Below are 20,469 nucleotides of genomic sequence, written 5' to 3' on the forward strand. Positions count from 1 at the left end.
AGATACCACCACAGCTTCCATAATGCTTGATCATTCAAAAACCAAAGATGCAAGGATACAGACTAAAGAAAATATATAATTTTTTGATTTATACATGATTTTGCTTTAAAATCATATAATACACAATGATACAATAAATATCTTAAGAGCATATTTATAAAAACTGAGTACATAGTTGACTATGACTCATATGACTCAATAAATATCACAGAATCAGTATCATAACAGACCTAAATACTCTGATCTTAAGTTAAAGAAATTAATAATGTTGCAAGAACATAATTATTAAAATACTAATATTTAAAATGTTAAGACACATACCTCAAATTCCACCTTCCAACACTTATCTATTTGACCTTAAGTAAAGTTCTTTTTTTATGTCTTTTTTTTAAAATTTTATTTATTTATGATAGTCACACAGAGAGAGAGAGAGAGAGAGAGAGTGAGAGAGAGAGAGGCAGAGACACAGGCAGAGGGAGAAGCAGGCTCCATGCACCGGGAGCCTGACGCGGGATTCGATCCCGGGTCTCCAGGATTGCGCCCTGGGCCAAAGGCAGGTGCTAAACCGCTGCGCCACCCAGGGATTCCCTTAAGTAAAGTTCTTTAAACAAATAGTGCTTCAGATTCTCCATCTATAAATGGAGATAATGATACTATCCATTTCATCTATTTCTTAAAAGAATGGGATTACTATATAAAACTTCTTAGAATACAGAACATGGTAAATCTTTTCTCAACACAATTTTTATCATTATAATAATTATATTTATATAATCATATACCTATGTTACCTTACTATCAAATTATAGTTTTTGTTTTAAATTTGCCTTCAAAATTTTACAAAGGAAGTTAATCCTTTCAAACATGATGAACTTATAAGAAAAAATGATAAAATTAAATCCTAACCTAGCAATTTTTCCCCCAGGAATAACTTGTGTTTGTGAATGTGAGTACATTTTGCTATACAGTTGTATATACATGTTTTCTCTGGAAAGTACCACATTTTAATGTGGTAGAAGAAAACTCACCTTTAAATAATGATTGTCCTCTGAATCAGAGAATCCAAAAGCCCTTTAAGAGTTTTGTATGGTATTTATCTTTGTAAATCTGTTAAGGCTTAATGTATGATCTAACATATATTCTATCCTAGAAACGTTCCATGTGCACTTCAGAAGAAAGTGTATTTTGTGCTGGGTACAGTATTGCGCATAAATCTGTTATATCTAGGTGGTTTCAGTACTGTATTTCCTTACTTATCTTCTATGTGGTTCTTTATCCATTATTGAGACTAGGGTACTAAAGTCTCCAACTAGTATTGTAGAACTGCCTATTTCTCCCTTCAACTCTATGAGCTTGGGGTTCATATATTTTGATGGTATGTTATTAGATGCTATATCATACAGACCCAAATACTTAAATGCTTATAATTATTATATATTTCTGCTGTATTGACATTTTTATTAATATTTAATGTACTTCTTTGTCTCTTGTACCAGTTTTTGATTTAAAATCTATTTTGTCTTCTCGAGTCCTCGTATATTCCGGACTGAAGATTTTGGTCAGAGATAGATAATGTAAATATTTTCTTACCATCTGAGACTTAGTTTTCTACTTTCTTAATGATTTAAGAATCGTAAGGTTCTTAATGATACCTATTGAAAAAGAAATATTTTTCATTTTACTGAAGTCCAACTTATAATTTTTGTTTGGTGCTTTTTATTACTCTGCCTATGAAATCTATAACTACTGCACCGTTGTAAAGATTTTGCACAGTGTTTCCTTATTTCATCCTTCCTAGAAGTCACCTTCTAAAATATCTAGTTGAACAAAAATTCCCTGTCCCTAAAGTTTCTTGTTAATCATAGTGACTCATAAGAAAAAAAATAACAATGATAATGATTAGGAGGAGGAGGAGGAAGAAGATGAGGAGGAGAAGCTGGAGGAGGAGAAGGAAGTGAAGATTTTCATACTTAAAAAGTGTAATTAAGTCAATTCTCTAGGAACTTGCTTTTGCTGGCCTTAGTTAGTATTATCATTAAGATTAAATACTTCCAAGATTTTATTTTTTAAAGACTTTTTATTCATTTAAGAGAGAGAGAGAGAGGAGTACATAGGGAGGGAGAGGCAGAGGGAGGGGAGAGAAGCAGACTACCCTTGAACAGGGAGCCTTGACCTGGCTGGATCCCAGGACCTGGGGACCATGACTTGTGCCAAAGGAAGACACTTAACTACCGGAGCCACCCAGGCACCCTCATTTTTTTAAAGATTTGTTTGTTTGTTTGAAAGAGACAGAGAGACTATGAGAGAAAGGGGCAGAGGGAGAGAGAAGAGAATCTGAAGCCGACTTGGCTGAGCACAGAACCCCAGGTGGGGCTCCACACAGAGCTCGAAAGGGGGCTGGACAGGGGACTTAATCTCATGACCCTGAGATCATGACCCTGAGATCATGACTTGAGCCAAAACCAAGAGTTGAGCACTTAACTAACTGTGCCACCCAGGCACCCCAAGTCTTCCTAAGATTTTAAAAAATCTAACCAATCTCTTTATCTTGGAAAACTAAAATGTAATTATCTAGATGCTTAGAATCACCTCGCCAGTCTTTCCATTCCTTCCACAAATAATAGCTTCCTGAAAATACTAAAGCTAAAAAACAAGCTCCTTCATTACTGCATTATAGAACTAAGAAACGTGTTATTACATTAATCAACTCATAAAAGATTCAATAGTAGGTAAGGATTTAAAAAACCAGATTACATTTTCTTATGTTTTCGTTTCTAAATTATCAAACTAAAAGGATCATAAATAAGAAGTCTCTTCAACTATCATCTCTCAAAATCTTTTTGTACTTCATTTTTAAGAGTATAAATTTAAAGACACAGGGATGCCTGGGTGGCTCAGTGGCTGAGCATTGTCTGCCTTTGGCTCAGGGCATGATCCCAGTCCGGGGACTGAGTCCTGCATCGGGCTCCCTGTGAGGAGCCTGCTTCTCCCTCTGCCTATGTCTCTGCCTATCTCTCTATGTCTCTCATGAATAAATAAATAAATCTTTTAAAAAAATTTAAAGACACAGTTTTTAGTCAAACACACAGGCAAGACTAAATGATGCTGCGTTATTTTCTGTGGCATGGTTCACAGAAATTACATTCCCTAGCAATTTAGAGTCAGATTATAAATTTCCTAATGAAATTGAAAAAAAATAGGTTTACAATATATAAGTTAGGTGGAAAAAATGTTTAGACAACTTTCGAAATCTATTAGGAAGGTGAATTAATGTAGGGCAAAGAAAAGAGCGCTACTACAGTGAAGAACTACAAAGGGGAATATTCCTACAATGATTTGGGACATTAGAACATTGTCTTCCAGAACATATAATTGTCTAATCCTACTTTTTTATATATAAAATGTGATAAGAAAGCAACATTTTCATCTCCTCAGCTATGTCTGTGTGAGAGCAGTTGATAGCATCTATAACTGAGAGACAGTGGTTAAGACATCCATCCTTATTGAAAAAAAAAACATTTCTTTAAAGAAACAGATGCTGCTGAGTAATTTTTTCCCAAACCATTTAATATATATCGTATCATATGCTTTGTTTCTTTGAAATAAGAGTTCTTAACAATGCCAGGATATCAAAATCACTCAAAGAGTTTTAAAACAATATGACATTTGGGACCCTAACCCCAGAGATCATGCTTCCTTATGGGTTAATCCCAAGTACTAGTCTATATAAGCCTTCTCTAGCTAATTCTAGCAAGCAGCCAGGATTGAGATCTATCACTCCATCGTTTATTCTCTCCTGAGTTTTCTTTCTAACATTCTAAATTTATGGAGAAAAAAAAAGGTTTATTCCAATTCACCCACACTGACTGTAAAGTGTATTTAACCCTACCCAAACTTCAGTTTATCCAATTTATACATTTATTCTGTTATTAAATACTGAGTGCTTCCTAATATCAGACTGACATGATGGGAGAAACCTCTCAGATTCATAATTCAAAGGTGTAAATCTAAAAATTTTACTCTGTACAATTAAAATTTATGCTTTACTTAAAAGTAAGTGTGAGTCCATGGGACATCTGGGTGGCACAGATCTTTAAGCCTCCAACTCTTGATTTAAGCTCAGGTCATGATCTCAGAGTCATGAGATCAATTTGAAGGTTTCCCCACCAATCAGAAATAAGGCAAAGATGCCCCTTCCACCACTATATTTCAATCATTCTAGATGTCTCAGCTAATGCAACATAACAAAAAAGTAAAAGGTCCACAGATTAGTTTAGAAAGAAATAAAACAACCTTTGTTTGTAGATGACATGATTATCTATGTAGAAAAGCCAAATGAATCAACAAAAAAAACCTCTTAATAAGTGATGATAGGGACGCCTGGGTGGCTTAGCAGTTAAGCTTCTGCCTTCGGCTCAGCACGTGATCCTGGAGTCCTGGGATCAAGTCTCACATCAAGCTCCCTGCATGGAGCCTGCTTCTCCCTCTGCCTATGTCTCTGGAAGGATACAAAGTTAATATACAAAATCATTCACTTTCCTATATACTATCAATAAACAAATGGAATTTAAAAAAAAACACAACCCTTTGCATTAGCACTTCTAAAACATAAAACCCTTAGGTATAAATCTAACAAAATGTGTATAAGATCTATATGAGGAAAATTATAAAACGCTGATGAGGGATCCCTGGGTGGCGCAGCGGTTTAGCACCTGCCTTTGGCCCAGGGCGCGATCCTGGAGACCCGGGATCGAATCCCACATTGGGCTCCCGATGCATGGAGCCTGCTTCTCCCTCTGCCTGTGTCTCTGCCTCTCTCTCTCTCTCTCTGTGTGTGTGTGTGTGTGACTATCATAAATAAATAAAAATTTTAAAAAAATAAAATAAAACAAAACTCTGATGAGTGAAATAAACGAACTAAATAAATGTAGAACAAAATAAATGTTCATAGATAGAAGTAGATAGAAGTGTCAGTATTGTCAACATGTCAGAATCCCAATAAAAATTTCAACAAGTGGAGCACCTACGTGATTCAGTCAGTTAAAAGTATCTGCCTTTGGCTCAGGTCATGATCTCAGGTTCCTGGCACTGAGCCCTATGTCAGGCTCCCTGATCAGTGGGGAGTCTGCTTTGCTTCTCCCTCTCCCTCTGTCCCTTCCCACTGCTCATGCTCGCTGTCTCTCTCTCTCTCAATTTCATAAATAAATAAATAAAAATCTTAAAAAAAAAACTCAACAAGTTATTTTGTGGATATTGACAAAGTGATTCTGAGGTTTATATGGAGAGACAAAAGATCCAAAATACCTAACACAATTTTGAAGGAGAAGAACAAAGTTGGAAGACTGACACTACCCTACTTCGATACTTAGTATAATAAAGCTACAGCAATCAACACTGTGTGTTGCTGATGAAAGAATAGACAAGAAGGTCAATGGGATCAAAGAGAACAGACAGCCTCCAAAACAGGTCCAAACAAATATAGTCAACTGACCTTAGAGAGATGAAGGAAAGGCAATACAATGGAACAAAGACATTCTTTAAAACAAGTGTTGCTGGAACAACTGGACAACCTAGATAACCTTGGGTATGACAATGACTTTTCACATACAGCACACAATGAACCACAGAAGAAGTAACTAATGGGCTGGACTTCATTAAAATTATAAGCTTTTGCTCTGTGCAACACAATGTCAAGAGAATGAGAAGACAAGCAAATTGACTGGGAAAGTATATCTGAAAAAAGACACACCTGATAACAAAAAGTGTTACTCAAGAAATACACAGAACTCTTAAAATGCAACAAAAATAAAACAAGCAATCTGGTCAAAGAATGGATCAAAGACCTTAACAAACACCTTACCAAAAAGATATATAGGTGGCTAACAAGCATATGAAAAGATGTTCTACATCATTTATCATCAGGAAAATGCAAATTAAAGCAAAAATGAGGTAATGTTACACACTTATTAGAATGGCTAAAATCCAGAACACTGACAATACCAAATGTGGACAAGAATGTGGAGTAACAGGTGCTCTCATTCATTGCTGGTAGTAATGAAAACCAGTACAGCCATTTTGGAAGACAACATGGTAACTTCTTACAAAAATAAATACAATCTACGCAATCCAGAAATTATGCTGCTTGGTATCTACCAAGAGGTGTTGAAAAGTTATTTCCACAAATACATCTTTACATGGATGTTTATAAACAGATTTACTCATAATTGCCAAAATTTGGAAGCAACTGAGATGTCCTTCAGTGGGGGAATGGATGATTAAACCATGGTACATCCAGACAATGGAATATTATTCAGTGTTAAAATGTAAAGAGCTATCAAACCATGAAAAAAACATAGAAGAAACTTAAATGAATATTACTAAGTAAAAAAGTCAATCTGCAAAGGCTACAAACTACACAAATCTAACTATTTGACTTTTAGAAAAGAAAACTATAGAGACGTAAAAATATTAGTGATTGCCAGGGATTCTGTGTGTTGGGGAAGAAAAGAAATGAGAGGAACACAAAGGATTTGCAGGGCAGTAAAAATATTTCATATGGTATTATAATGGTAGATACATACCATTCTAAGTTTGTCCAAATTCATAGAACCTATAATACCAAGAATGAACTGTAACACAAACTATAAACCTTGGGTAATTATGATGTGTCAATGTAGGCTCATCATTGTAACAAATACATCACTCTGGTAGGGGATGTTAATAGTAAGGGGGGCTATACAGATGTGGATACAAGGGGTATATGGGAAATCTTACATTTTCTTCTCATTTCTCCTATGAACCAGAAGTCTACTGATTTAATATTAATCTTATCTAAAAAATACTTTCACACAAAATCAGTGTCTATTCTTCTGTCTTAAATATGACATTTACAGTAATATTTTGTGAATATATTTAAATGTTTCTTTTGTTACTCTATCTTTGATTTTGACCCTCCTACTGTTTTCAAGGTTTAAATTTGGAATATCTTGAGCAAAAATTAACTCTTAAGCCATTAACACAACACACCCAAAAAGCCAAATTCTCTTTGTCTCGACAGATATAAATAGATAAATAGATAAATAAATAGATCTCCCTCCTTTTCTTCTTAATTTGTCATTTGTTTCTTAAGAGTATTAAAGACAAAATAATTTAGCTCCTGGAACCTCAGATAATAATTAAGAAAATGAAGAAACTTCATGAGCAAAGAAAATTCCAATAATACTCTAGTGAGGATTTGAAAAACAAATTATAGTAATTCAAGCCTCTTATAAACATCTATTAAAAACTTATTTTAAGATGATATTGAAGATCACCTGGGTGGTTTAGTCGGTTAAGCATCTGCCTCTGGCTCAGGTCATAATAAACCCAGGGTCCTCCTGCTCAGTGGAGCACCTGTTTCTCCCTCTCCCTCTACCTCACTCCCTGCTTGCTCGCTCTCTCTCTCTCTCTCTCTGTCAAATAAATAAATAAAATCTTTTTAAAAAGATGATATTGATGATAAAATCAAAATATAATCTGCCATGATACTATATTTCAATTTATCCATATTCCTTGGAAAGCTGTTCTTTGTTCATCTTGTTTCAGCTTATACATTTTTAACTTTCACTACCTGCCCCTAAATGGGCATATTAGCACCTACATAAGTAACATAGAGAGAGAAAAATGAATAACCAACAATACAAGGCACTACATGCTATGTGAAATTTATGGCTTTGGAAAAAGGCTTTTAAAGCAAGAAGATAGATCTTTAGAACTGAATTGAAAGAGAAGATGTCTCAGAGAAGGTGGAATTAAGTGGAGGCAAGATTCTCCACTTGGAGATCCAAGATGGATGTTGTGAAGGATATCCCTTCAAGGATGACAGCCTGGGCAAAGGCAAAGGAGAAGAATGTACAAAGTATGCTAGGGTACAATGAGCAAAGCAGCTGCTCAGAGCACAGTGTTTATGTAATGGGAAGAAGGTGCTACCTATGCAATAGTTCCCCCATTATCTATGATTTTGTTTTCCATGTTTTCAGTTACCCATGGTCAACTGAGAACTGGAAGCAGATGATCTTCCTCTGGTATACCATCAGAAAGTCAATAGTAACTTAATATTACCTCACAATGCCTACATCATTCTCACTTCATCTCATTGCATAGGCATTTTTACCATCTCACAGCATTACAAGAAGAAAAAGGGTACAGTGTAAAACACTGAAAGGAAGAAAAAAAAATTATTCACATAAATGTTATTATAGTATATTGCTATAATTGTTGTATTTTATTATTATTGCTATTAATCTCTCTTCTACTGTGCCTGACTTATAAATTAAACTTCATCATAGGTATGTATAGAGAAAAACATAATACATATGTACATTATATTCCAGATTTGGTACTATACATATTTATAGGCATTCACCAGGGGTCTTGGAGTGTATCCCTGTAGGTAACTGGGGGGCTACTGTATAGAAGTTTCAGGTGTTAGTTAAAAAGCATAAAATATAAGAGAAAGGATTTGTCATCTAATCTTGAGGAAATAGGATACCAAGGAGATATGTTAGCAGTTATTTGAGCAGATAATTAAACATTGAAGATACCTGATGGAAAAGGCAGGTTAGAAATATTAAGGTGGCATTAATATGAATGATAGTTTATAAACTAAAAAGTTTCATTACTTATCAATTTGAATACCAGGCAAAATGCTAGACAATAGAAGGACGAAAGGACATAACTCTGTCCTCAAGCTGCATTTAGGGAATGTATTAGGTTTACAAAGAAAGAGAGCCAGTAAGATAGAAAGGTGATAAATATAGGAGAGATAGATATACAAAGGGAGAGAGAGAAAGGAAGATAGATAGATGATAGGTAGATAGATAGATAGATAGATAGATAGATAGATAGATAATAGATTTTTTTAATTGGCTCATATGACTGTGGAGATTTGACAAATACAAAATATGAAGCATAGACCAGTAGGATGGGGATCCATGGAAGAGTTGCAGTTTGAGCCCAAAGGTGGTGGGCTAGAAAAATTCTTTCTTCCAGGGAGATTAGTCGTTTTCTACTAGGGCCTTCATCTAACTGAGGTCCATCCCATCTACATGATGCAGGATAATTTGCTTTACTCAGTCTACTAATTTAAATATTAATCTTATCTAAAAAAAATCTACACACAAACTACTATAATAACATTTGACCAAATATCTGCGTACTGTATCCTATTCAAGGCGACATATAAAATTAACAACAGGAATCAAAAGAGAAAAACCAAAAGAACAAAAAAAGTGCTTTGAGAGACGTGTATAAAATATGAGACTCAGGTTGTAGTGACTAAATCTATGGATGAGTACAGCATATTAGGGGGAAAAAATAAAAAAATCAGGGGTTTAAGTGAAGTCTTAAAAGTTAATTATTCATTCCTCAGATCAGCTTGTAAACCAGTCTGGAAAATACTTCATACCTGGTTCACTACATTAGCACCACAACATCCCTATACAATACTCCTCCATCATGCACTCACTCATTAACCTCAGGGCAGACATCCCACCAGGCTCAGTCCTGGTAGTATTCAAAGTACAGGGAGAAGAAAGACCAAAATCCAAGTCATTAAAATACATACACTCTATTTGGGAAACCAAATGTAACTCCCAAATAAGGAGAACACATTTGGGAATAAGATTGATAAATGGAAACTAATCAATAAACATTTAGTTTGATATACTAAGAGTTTTTACCTTATCAAATACATTTTTGAACTATTAAATATTTTTTTAGGTTTTATTTATTTATTCACGAGAGACACAGAGAGGGAGAGAGAGAGAGGCAGAGACACAGGCAGAGGGAGAAGCAGGTTCCATCCCGGGAGCCTGATGTGGGACTCGATCCTGGGACTCTAGGATCACACCCTGGGCCAAAGGCAGGCGCTAAACTGCTGAGCCACCTGGGCTGCCCTTATAAAAACATTTACAGGGCAGTAACTTGAACAGGAAGGCATCTGCAAGCTACTAGGACAAGAGTTCAGTGAACACAATGAAAGAGTACAGAATTCCCGATAGGAAAACCATTAGTTGTCTGTTGCAACAGCGAAGATGAAGAAGAGATGGCAAAGTGTTATGAGAATATAGGAACATTTATCAAAGGAAAGCTGAAGATGATAGGGTGATAGCCCAGTTGTAGTGTCTGGCCTTGAGATTAATGGATGGGTCAGGATCAAGCCAGAGTCATATGGGAGAACTGAGAAAATGTAGGAGATCAATTATGATCAATTGTGATAAACCAGCCATGAATCATGTTTAAAAATAGTTTATGGGCTTTTCTGGAGAATTTTTAGAAGGCTTATCTCAATCCCACCTATCACATTCATGCATAAAGATAAAAGCATATGTGATGCTCAATTAAAAGCATCAATAGAGGGAAAGTAGCATATTTGTGTAGCTAATGATAATACTATAAATAACATAAATAAAACAAAACAGAGTAGTGGCACCAACAACATCCGTCCCTAGACCTCTGACCCTGGAGATTTTTCAACCTGTAGATTGTCTTCCTCTATATGAATGTAGCTCATAGAAAGGATATTAATAATTCTACCTGAACCAGAGGTTGGCCTCTGCAGTGATCCCGTATTCAACTGCTTAGTTTGTGCCTATAGGAGAGAAGTTAGAAGTGTCAAGTTTGGAGTCAGATAACCATTTGAATAAACCCAATAAACAGTAGTCCCAAACCTTGGATGAGAGTCAATCTGCTTTAATCCCATCTCCCACTTTTAGTTCCCTTCTATTTAGAATTGGGTGATTTGTCATTGACTTATTTCTTCTCAAGATAAACTATAAAAACTGAAAGCTCATTACCATTAATTCCTACCTCTTTATTTGATTTTCAAAAATCCATTAAATAATAGCTAAACTTTTATTATTTCCATATGCCAGATATTCTTGTATTACACAAATACATAGGTAGAATTATCTCTATATTACAGATGAATACATGGAGGCTCTTAAAAGTTAAGTTGCCTCAAATCACAGAGCTAAGAAATGGTGTGACTGGAGAAACTCATGCACTCTGTTCCTAGAGTTTTATCTCTTGTGTGCAAAACTGTGCCAAACCTTCCGTGTGGCCAAACCAGGCATGCCAATTAAAATATATCTGACCTGTGAAACATCTGACTAAAAGAAGCAGTCCCTGCTATTAAAAAATTAATATATAATGCATTCCCGTTCTTTTTAAATAGGACCACAAAATAATTATCCTTTAGAAGAAAATTCTCAATACGCAAATTGGCACTTTTTTTAAGCTTCCACCCTAATCAAGATCAGATAATTAGAAAAAGAATTTTCAACGATAATCTCTGTAAGGTGAGAATAACAGCTGAAACTGACAAGAGAATCTGAGAGCTTGTAAAACAGGTATAAAAAATTTAGTGATAAATAATGTTGATTGGCAAAAGGAAAGAAGATACCAAATCAAAGGAAGTTTTAAACCTTCTTTAAAAGGATGTATGTGCATGTGTAAGAGAAAACAGTTTACAACCTAACCAAGGAGACCAAGCACATGTAAAAATCAGGGGTAGAATGTCACTTATCACCACATTTTCAAATATGGCAGTACTGTGATCATCCTTATTGTTGCTTTGGAGCACATAATTTTTCATTTCCCCAAGCAATTTCAGTGTGCACATTTGAGTTGGCATTGAGTGGAATAAAATATATGATCCATTTCTACTCACTTCCCACACTACTTCGAGTTTGGCCAAAGCATCCATATATAATTTTACTAATATTTTATCATAAATCATTCTCTCTGGTCCGTTTTCCTTTTTTCTACCTCTCTACATTTATTGGGCCTCAGAGAATAATGCGACACTGGCAGTCAGAGGTTTCCACTCATACTTGCATAATAAAAATATCCTATCTTTATATTCATACCTTATTCATTCATGCATTTCTGACTTAACAACAAATCAGTCTTTAGCTGACAGAGCATGTTACAGTCTACGAGAGAAGCCCAGTGCTAGTCAATGATTTTACGCTAGAATTGAAAAACACTTCCACACCTTTATCTTTCCACACCTTTCTTACCAATCCTAGTTTTCCACAGCGCATATTTGAGGCGAGGGAGCATTTCTTCACAAAGAATGGGCATTAACTGGAATTTATATGAAAGGAAAAAAAGCTGTATTTCCATCAAAATAATGAAACACAGGATGGAAAGTTCACGTGTTATACATAGTATACGGCAACTCTAAAGATTCATTTACCCTAGAGGGAAGACAATGGATCCAAATAAAGAGTCTCAATAATAAATACTCAGAAATGGAAATGCTTGATCATATAGGAGTTATATTTTTAATTTAATTTAATTTAATTTTTTAAGGAACCACCATACCATTTTCCATAATGAATGTACCGATTTCCATCCCTACCTTATGTTAGAAATATGTTATCATTTCTTAGGATTATGAGGAATGGCCATTTGTGCTTCTAAGAAATTTGCCCCTTTCTTACAGGCTATCCAATTGGTTGGGATACAACTGTCCAAAATACTTTTTTTTTTAAGATTGTATTTATTTATTTATGAGAGACACAGAGAAACAGAGAGAGAGGCAGAGACACAGGCAGAGGGAGAAGCAGGCTCCACGTGGGGAGCCTGACGCGGAACTCGATCCCAGGTCTCCAGGATCACACCCTGAGCTGAAGGAGGTGCTAAATTGCTAAGCCACTGGGGCTGCCCTGTCCAAAATACTCTTATAGTCCTTTTTATTTCCACAGAATTGGTAGTAATGTCCTGCTTTTATTTCTGATTTAGTAATGAGTCTTCTTTTTCTCAGACAATTTTATTAAAGTTTTCTCACTTTTTTTGATCTTTTCAAAGAAGCAACTTTTGGTTTTGTTGATTTTCTCTATTTTTCTATTCTTTAGATCATTTCTTTCTACTTTAATCTTTATTATTTTCTTCCTTCTGCTGGCTTTGGGGGTTTATTTTGTTCTTTTTTTAGTTCTTTAAGATATGCTATATGAGACCTTACATCTTTTTTTTTTTTAAAGATTTTATTTATTTAATTCATGAGAGACACACAGAAAGAGGCAGAGACACAGGCAGAGGGAGAAGCAGGCTCCCCATGGAGGAAGCACAATGTGGGACTTGAATCCAGGACCCAGGGATCACATCCTGAGCTGAAGGCAGATGCTCAACCACTGAGCCACCCAGGGGTCCCTCTTAAATCTTTTTTGGCATAAGCTTTATAGCTATAAATTTCCATTTTCTCACTGCCTTCTTTGCATCCCATACATTTTGATGTTATGCTTTCATTTTCATTCATCTCTAAGCATTTTCTAATTTCTCTTGTGAATTCTTCTTTGATTCACTGATTGCTTAAGAATGTGTTCTTTAATCTCCACAAATTTACTAATTTTACAATTTTCCTTCTATTATTGATTTCTAACTTTATCTGTGGTCACAGAAGATAACTTCGTATATATCTATCCTTTTACATGTACTGAGACTTAATTTGTGACCTAACAGATGGTCTATCCTGAAGAATGTCCCATATGCTCTTAAGAGCATACTATTGTTGGGTTCAGTTTACTATATTTGTTGGTCAGTTCTAGCTGGTTTATTGTGCTGCTCAAGTCCTCTATTTCTTTATTTATATGTCTGGTTCTATCCATTATTAAAAATGGGATACTGGGTTCTCTATTATTATAGAAATGTCTATCCCTCCTCCTTTTGATCCTTCAATTTTTGCTTTATATATTTTAATGGTCTATTAGGTGTATAAATGTTTATAATTGTATCATCTTACTGTATCAAATCTTTATTAAAATATAATGTACTTCTTTGAACTTTTCTTATTTACAGTATATTTTGTCTAATGTTAGGGTAGCTACCCTGCTCCCATTTGGTTACCATTTGCCTGGAATATTTTTTCCATCCTTTACTTTCAACCTACTTGTATTTTTGCACCTGAAGTGAGTCTCTTGTAGGTAGCATATATGTCTGTCATTTTTCTTATCCATACCAATATCTGTCTTGATTAGACAGTTTAATTATTTACATTTAAAGTGATTACTGATATGGAGGGATTTGATTCTGTCATTTGCCATTTGTTTTCTATGTCTTATAGCTTTTTGTACCTCATTTCCTGCATTAGTGTCTCTTTTGTGTAGTTGATTTTTTATAGTGAATTTTTAATTCCTTTCTCATTTCATTTTGTGTATGTTCTTTTTTTTTTCATTTTGTGTATGTTCTATAACTATTTTCTTTGTGGTTACCATCGGGATTACATTTAATATTCTAAAGTTACAAAACTCTAAAATCAGTTTCACTTCCATAACACACATAACTATGATCATTTAAAACTGTCCCAACTCCTTTTGGTTATTGATGTCACAAAACTATATCTTTGTACCTTGCGTGTCCAAAACATAAAGTAATAATTGTTTTAAATGCATTTCCAAAACAAAATTGTTACAAAACAATTTTCAAACATTTTATAATGCTTGAAATTTCTGAAACTGTGTGAACAAGTGGATGTACCCTGCCTTTTTAGGGGACATTAAACTACTAATGGGGGACACCTGGGTGGCTCAGCGGTTGAGCGTCTGTCTTTGGCTCAGGGCATGATCCTGGGGTCCAGGATCGAGTCCCACATTGGGCTCCTTGTGGAGAGCCTGCTTCTCCCTCTGCCTATGTCTCTGCCTCTCTCTCTTTGTGTGTCTCTCATGAATAAAAATTTTTTTTTTAATTTTAAAAAGGGGATCCCTAGGTGGCTCAGTGGTTTAGCGCCTGCCTTCTGCCAAGGGCATAATCCTGGAGTCCCAGGATCGAGTCTCACATCAGGCTCCCTGCATGGAGCCTGCTTCTCTCTCTGCCTGTCTTTGCCTCTCTCTCTCTCTCTCTCTCTCTCTCTCTCTCTCTGTCTCATGAATAAATAAATAAAATCTTTTAAAAATAAAAAATAATAAAAAATAAACTGCTAATGGCACTTATTTGCCAGGGGTATAAATGTATGGTTCAACAATTATGAATAATCAATTACCAGCCTTTACTAATAGTCGAGTCTGAGTTTGTTAGGGTTTCATTTTATACTTGATATTTACTTACCATCATTTTTTAATTGATATCTGCTGAGAACACTAAATTTTCAGCTTGATTACTATATATATTTGCTACCTACAAAGTTGAGAATGTTTTCTAATATGTTGCACTTTTGAGTGAATGAGGAGGCCAAGACTTTTTTTAACAATCTTCATTTTGTACCTATACAGCTCTCCTTCCATATGCCTGGCCATGCTTTCCTCCCTTCTCCATTTCAACTTTTCTTACATTAAAAGTCTGTGCTGTTTTTTAATTAACCAAAGTAATTCTGTGGTAGCAAAGTTACTATCAGTTTGTTTTAATATCAAGAATAGTGAATAATAAGAGAAACAGTGTGTAAAAAGCTATGTAAACTCTAAAATACATATTTTATAGTTATTAAGGACCACAACGTGCCACCGTATTAGGATAAAAATATAAATAAATATTTAGATAAATTCTCTCCATTTTTAATAATAAAGGCTAATTTTGTTTTGAGCCTTTATTTATATGCCAAGCAATATAAGACTTTACCTATAATACCAAACACTTTATGGAGGACTAAAACCTGAATAAATAACTAAATTTTGTAAATGAGGAAAGGGGCTCAGAGCAATAGCCACTTTGAAAGGGATGGCTTGATGTAAATGTAAATTCTAGAATTAGTATGTTAAATTTACACAAGTTATGAATGATCTAAAGAAGCTGCTTCTAGATGATATCAGGATGCTCTCAGTTATTTAAGACAGATTAATTCAGAATATTTTGAAAGAGAACAAAAAGTTCCAGATTAACCATTTTCTTTTTCTCTCTTACTGTAGAAATCTTGGCGTGAAAGCAGTTGTTAATGTGTTGGAGAATTCTCACAATATTCTTAGCTCTGTAATATTCATTTGCTCCATAAACAATTGAATATCCATAGTCCCTGAACATTGTTTTAGGAGCTGAGGGTCTTATATTTATTGTAAATCTCTGTTCTTGAGAATATGTGTTTTATACCCAGAGGCAGAAGTAAAAAGGTATAAACAAATAAGATAAGCTCAAAGATTTGTAATGAAGATGCCAAATTTGTAATCCATTTATGCAGCTAAAAGCTTTGTTATAGAAAAGAAAAAAGAAAAAAAAAAGAAAAGAAAAAAGATGAAAATTTATTGAAATTGCAATATATTCACAAATGTTTAGGAGTTTGGCAAGGCTTATTTCTTACTTTATCAATTCATATTATGGCAGGTTGATATAAAAAGCAAATATGCTTTGTAACACTTTATTCCTTAAGTCTCAATTTCTCTCCCTCTGTTCCATGTATATATTAAGAAGATGGCATGTAAAATGCCACTTCAAGGAAAAGTGGGAAACCAGGTAGGAGGACATGAGAAAAACATAGCCTTGATTGTGAGAAGACAGTGACGAAAGAAGTGTCTTGACTTCCCTGACTAGACCAAGATTCCTACTGGAAGAGATTTGTTGGATAGCTTGAAGGAAGAAATCAAAGCAAAAGGGGTTTTGCTACATTTCCCATTTGAGACCCAGAGAAGAGACAGTTTTGCAACGGGAAGGCCCACTTCTCAAAAATCTAAAGGGGATAACTATATGTTGGCAACTGAGTTATCCAGAGTTTCCATACCAGAGACATAAACACACAGAAGCAAAGGCTGAAAGCAGACTACAAAAGCTAAATATTAATGAGAGCCAGATTTTGGTAAAATATGCAGCACCAGGGAAAGAGTGGTGAAACTGGGTCAGTGGAGACAACACTTAGGTCTGACTGGGAAGAGAGACAAGAGAAAGAAAGGGACAGTTTGCAGACTTCAGCAAGTGGGAATCAGGCCAAGCTGACAGGTAAAACTGGTACCCTAAAGGCCACAGACAGAACAACCAGAAGAATTCCCAAAGACATTCAATCAGATCTGAGATATCTCTTACGGTGCTGCAAGAATCCTACAACTCCTCATGCATGGAGAAACTAATGGAGAAGAAAAGACTAGAGAACTATAAATAGAAAAGAAGTCACTTCGGTAAGAAAAGTTTTAGATAACAAATAGCAAGTTTGTTCTCCCTGATGGTCTTTGAGATACAAATTAGGAGGAAACTCACTCAATTATAAGAAATAAAGTTTGAGTCACTTTGCATATCTAGCACTTTTTCTAAGGAATACTTGATCTGGTAATACTCAGCCAGTTTTTCATGTTTCTGTGAAAATTTCTATCTTCTATGCAATGGGAAACTGAAAATTATTTATATTCTGAATACAAAACAGTGTCTATATTGTGGTACTAGCTTATAAGCTATAAATGGTATTAAAATAGTGATTTTTAAAAACATTATTATTGTATTAAAGTGTTGCTTTATAATATCATTGCTATTGGAAACATAAATTTTGGAAAACAATGTTACAGACAAATTTCTCTTTATGAAAATTTAATATACTTGGAATAAATTCTAAATTAATATCTAAATAGTATCAATTAATTTCCTTTAAACTATTCTTATGGTTTAAGAATTCTGACAACAAAACATCCTTCACTTAACTCTTAAGAAGATTCTGAACTCACCTCATCCCATGGACACACTGAGTCTACAGCTACCTTCCTCTCAAAAAGACCTAAAGGGTGGCCAAGCAACAACTATACACTGGAAAAAAAAACGAGAAGAAAACACACTGAACCAGTTAGAGGAGTCTGGGACACAATCTTACCATAAACCCCACCCTTCACGCACCCAGCATCCACAGATCAGGAAAAAACTAAAAACCTGGAGTGTCTTTTTGAGGAATGAAGCATTTGAACCTTCCATCAAGCACCCCAACTTTTAAGACCTATATCTGAGAGATCAGGCCCCAAAACATCTAACTTTAAAAATCAAGGGGGCTCACAGTCATGATGGAATACTTCAGAATGAAGACTGAAGGTCACCATCTTCACACTCTTGTTTTGCTTTGCTATAGAGCAAGTGGACATCATCTCTTTAATTTTTTCTTCTTTTTTCATTTTCTCTTTTTTCCTTTTTTCCTTTTTCTAGAGAGTACTATCTTTATACTCACTCACACTATGTCTTGATACAAACAGTATGGACCATCTTCATGCTCTCCCTCTAACCATGCTCAAAATCTCCAGGATCTCCTGAAAGGGAGTTTTTACAGGCATCTGATGCCCTGATTTTGTGGTTGCTGCCCAAAGGCATCCCTTGATCATTTGGCTCTGAAGACCAGGGGAATCTGTGTTCCTGGGTCCCACAGGACTATAACAATCAAAGAGTCAGTTCTTGGCAGGCTACCATCCCCAGGGTGCTGCACAGATAGCAAACTAAAACATATCACCTGTCTTTCTATGAAAGAGGCCTATTTGCTTGTCCAGGAGCTTTGGCCTGAGGGGCAGTCTTCTGATTTGATATGTATCTAGTGGTCTACGTAAGTGCTGTCAGGGAACACAGGCTGGTAAACACCATCTTTGTGCTCTCTCTTTGCCTCACTATAGCTCACCAGTCTATTCCAGAAATTAGCTTATATACTCTTGTCTGGCACTCTGATTTTTATGGCTGCCACCAGGGAACATGCTTTCATGTCCTGGTTCTGGCTGCCAGCAGGGCTTACAAACTCAAGAGTCCAACAGGCAGAGCTTTCTTTCTTTTTTTTTTTTTTTATGATTTTATTTATTCATGAGAGACACAGAGAGAGAGAGAGGCAGAGACATAGGCAGCAGGAGAAGCAGGCTCCGCATAGGGAGCTCAATGTGGGACTCGATCCCAGGACCCCTGGATCATGCCTTGAGCCAAAGGCAGATGCTCAACCACTGAGCCACCTAGGCATCCCAAAGACAGAGCTCTCAAAAAGCTACCACCTATAGGGCACAGCAAGAGGCAACAACAAAGCCAGGAACTACAGTCTTTCTTTGAAGAAGGCCTATTAGCTGGTCACAACTACAGCCTGAAGGGCAGGATTCTAATTAAACAGACATCTAAGAGTTGACTGTAATACTTTTTGGAGACTTCAGAGGGTGGGCACTATCTTCATGTTCTTCCTCTGCTGTACTGTAGAGTGTCACTATCTCCTGAATTGTAGCCCTTACATGCATCTGGTGTCCCAGTTTTTGTGCCTGCCACCCAGGGGACATCCTTTAATCACCTGGCTCTCTTGGCTGGGGGTCTTGTGTTCCCAGGTCCCATAACACTGCAATAATTATACAGATAGTTCTTGACAGGCTACTACCCTCAGGGCACTACTCAGACAGCAGTGAAACACCATTCCATTCTATTTATGAAAGATGCCGACTTTCTTGTCCTGGAGCTTCAGCCTAAGGGACAGACTTCAGGTTTGGTGTACATTTAGGGGCCTAAGGGATTGCTATCAGGAAACAAGGCTAATATATGCCATCCTACTGTTCTTCCTCTGCTTCACTATAGCTCACCAATATCTCCTAGGAAAGAGCTTATGCACTCATCTGGAGCCCTGATTTCTATATCTGCAACTCAAGAGACATCTCCAGATCACCTGGGTTGGTGGCCAGTGGAGCTTCTGCTTGCAGTCCCATAGGACTATATATATTTGCATTATTTAAAAGTTAAGGCCTGACAGTCTGGCTTTCAATCAGTATATGAATTTAGGTGTTCACTGAGATCTGTCCTTTTGAGACAATGACAGATCTTAGTACACCCTCAACTACTGGGAGATATTAAAAAAATAATAGGCCTCTTGGATAAGCACTAGGTTTGAGAGACAACCAAGAGGTAGGAAAAGGCTGAACAACAAGGTTCACATCTTATACAGGGTCGCCCTTTCAAGAAACAATACAGAGAGTCAAGCAAAGTGAAGAAACAAAGAATGTGTTCCAAATGAAAGAACAAGATACAACTGCCAGAAAAAAAATCTTAATGAAACAGATAAATAATTTATCTGATAAACAGTACAGGGCAGCCCCGGTGGCGCAGCGGTTTAGCTCCGCCTGCAGCCCGGGGTGTGATCCTGGAGACCTGGGATCGAGTCCCACGTCGGGTTCCCTGCGTGGAGCCTGCTTCTCCCTCTGCCTGCTTCTCCCTCTGCCTGTGTCTCTGCCTCTCTCTCTCTCTGTGTCTCTATGAATAGATGAATAAAAATATAAAAAAAATAAAAAAACAGTACAAAGTAATGGTCATAAAGATGCTTATCAAACTTGGGAAAAAAGACAAACACGGTGAGAATTTCAACAAAAGACAGAAAATATAAAAATGTACCATACAGAAATCACAGAGCTGAAGAATACAGTAACTGAACTGAAAAATACTCAAAATGGATTCAACAGCAGACTAGATGAAGCAGAAGAAAATATCAGTGAATTCAAATACAAGGCTGTGGAACTCACTCATTCAGAGCAGCAAAATGAAAAAAGAATGAAAAGAAACTGAAGATAGCTTATGGACTAAATAGGACAACATCAA

At 36.0% G+C, this 20,469-nt stretch overlaps 1 protein-coding gene across 13 annotated transcripts in view; it reads right to left on the reverse strand.

Annotated features, from left to right (window-relative positions):
• The window catches only part of LOC144300414 (zinc finger protein 385C-like), a 453,807-nt gene that overhangs the window by 267,363 nt on the left and 165,975 nt on the right, over nt 1-20,469 (reverse strand). For 9 of the 13 annotated variants that reach the window (XR_013367033.1, XR_013367031.1, XR_013367032.1 and 6 more), the window contains one exon: nt 10,576-10,630. Coding sequence is in view for 7 of the 13 variants with exons in the window: in XM_077876426.1 (XP_077732552.1) it covers nt 10,576-10,630 (55 nt within the window). In the remaining 6 variants the exon portion in view is untranslated. Of the gene's footprint in view, nt 1-1,626; nt 1,653-8,100; nt 8,197-10,575; nt 10,631-17,612; nt 17,692-20,469 lie in introns of those variants that run through there. The other 4 variants (XR_013367039.1, XR_013367038.1, XR_013367034.1 and 1 more) reach the window with 4 other exon arrangements.

Source organism: Canis aureus, chromosome 28 (assembly GCF_053574225.1).
Source record: "Canis aureus isolate CA01 chromosome 28, VMU_Caureus_v.1.0, whole genome shotgun sequence".
NCBI lineage: Eukaryota > Metazoa > Chordata > Mammalia > Carnivora > Canidae > Canis > Canis aureus.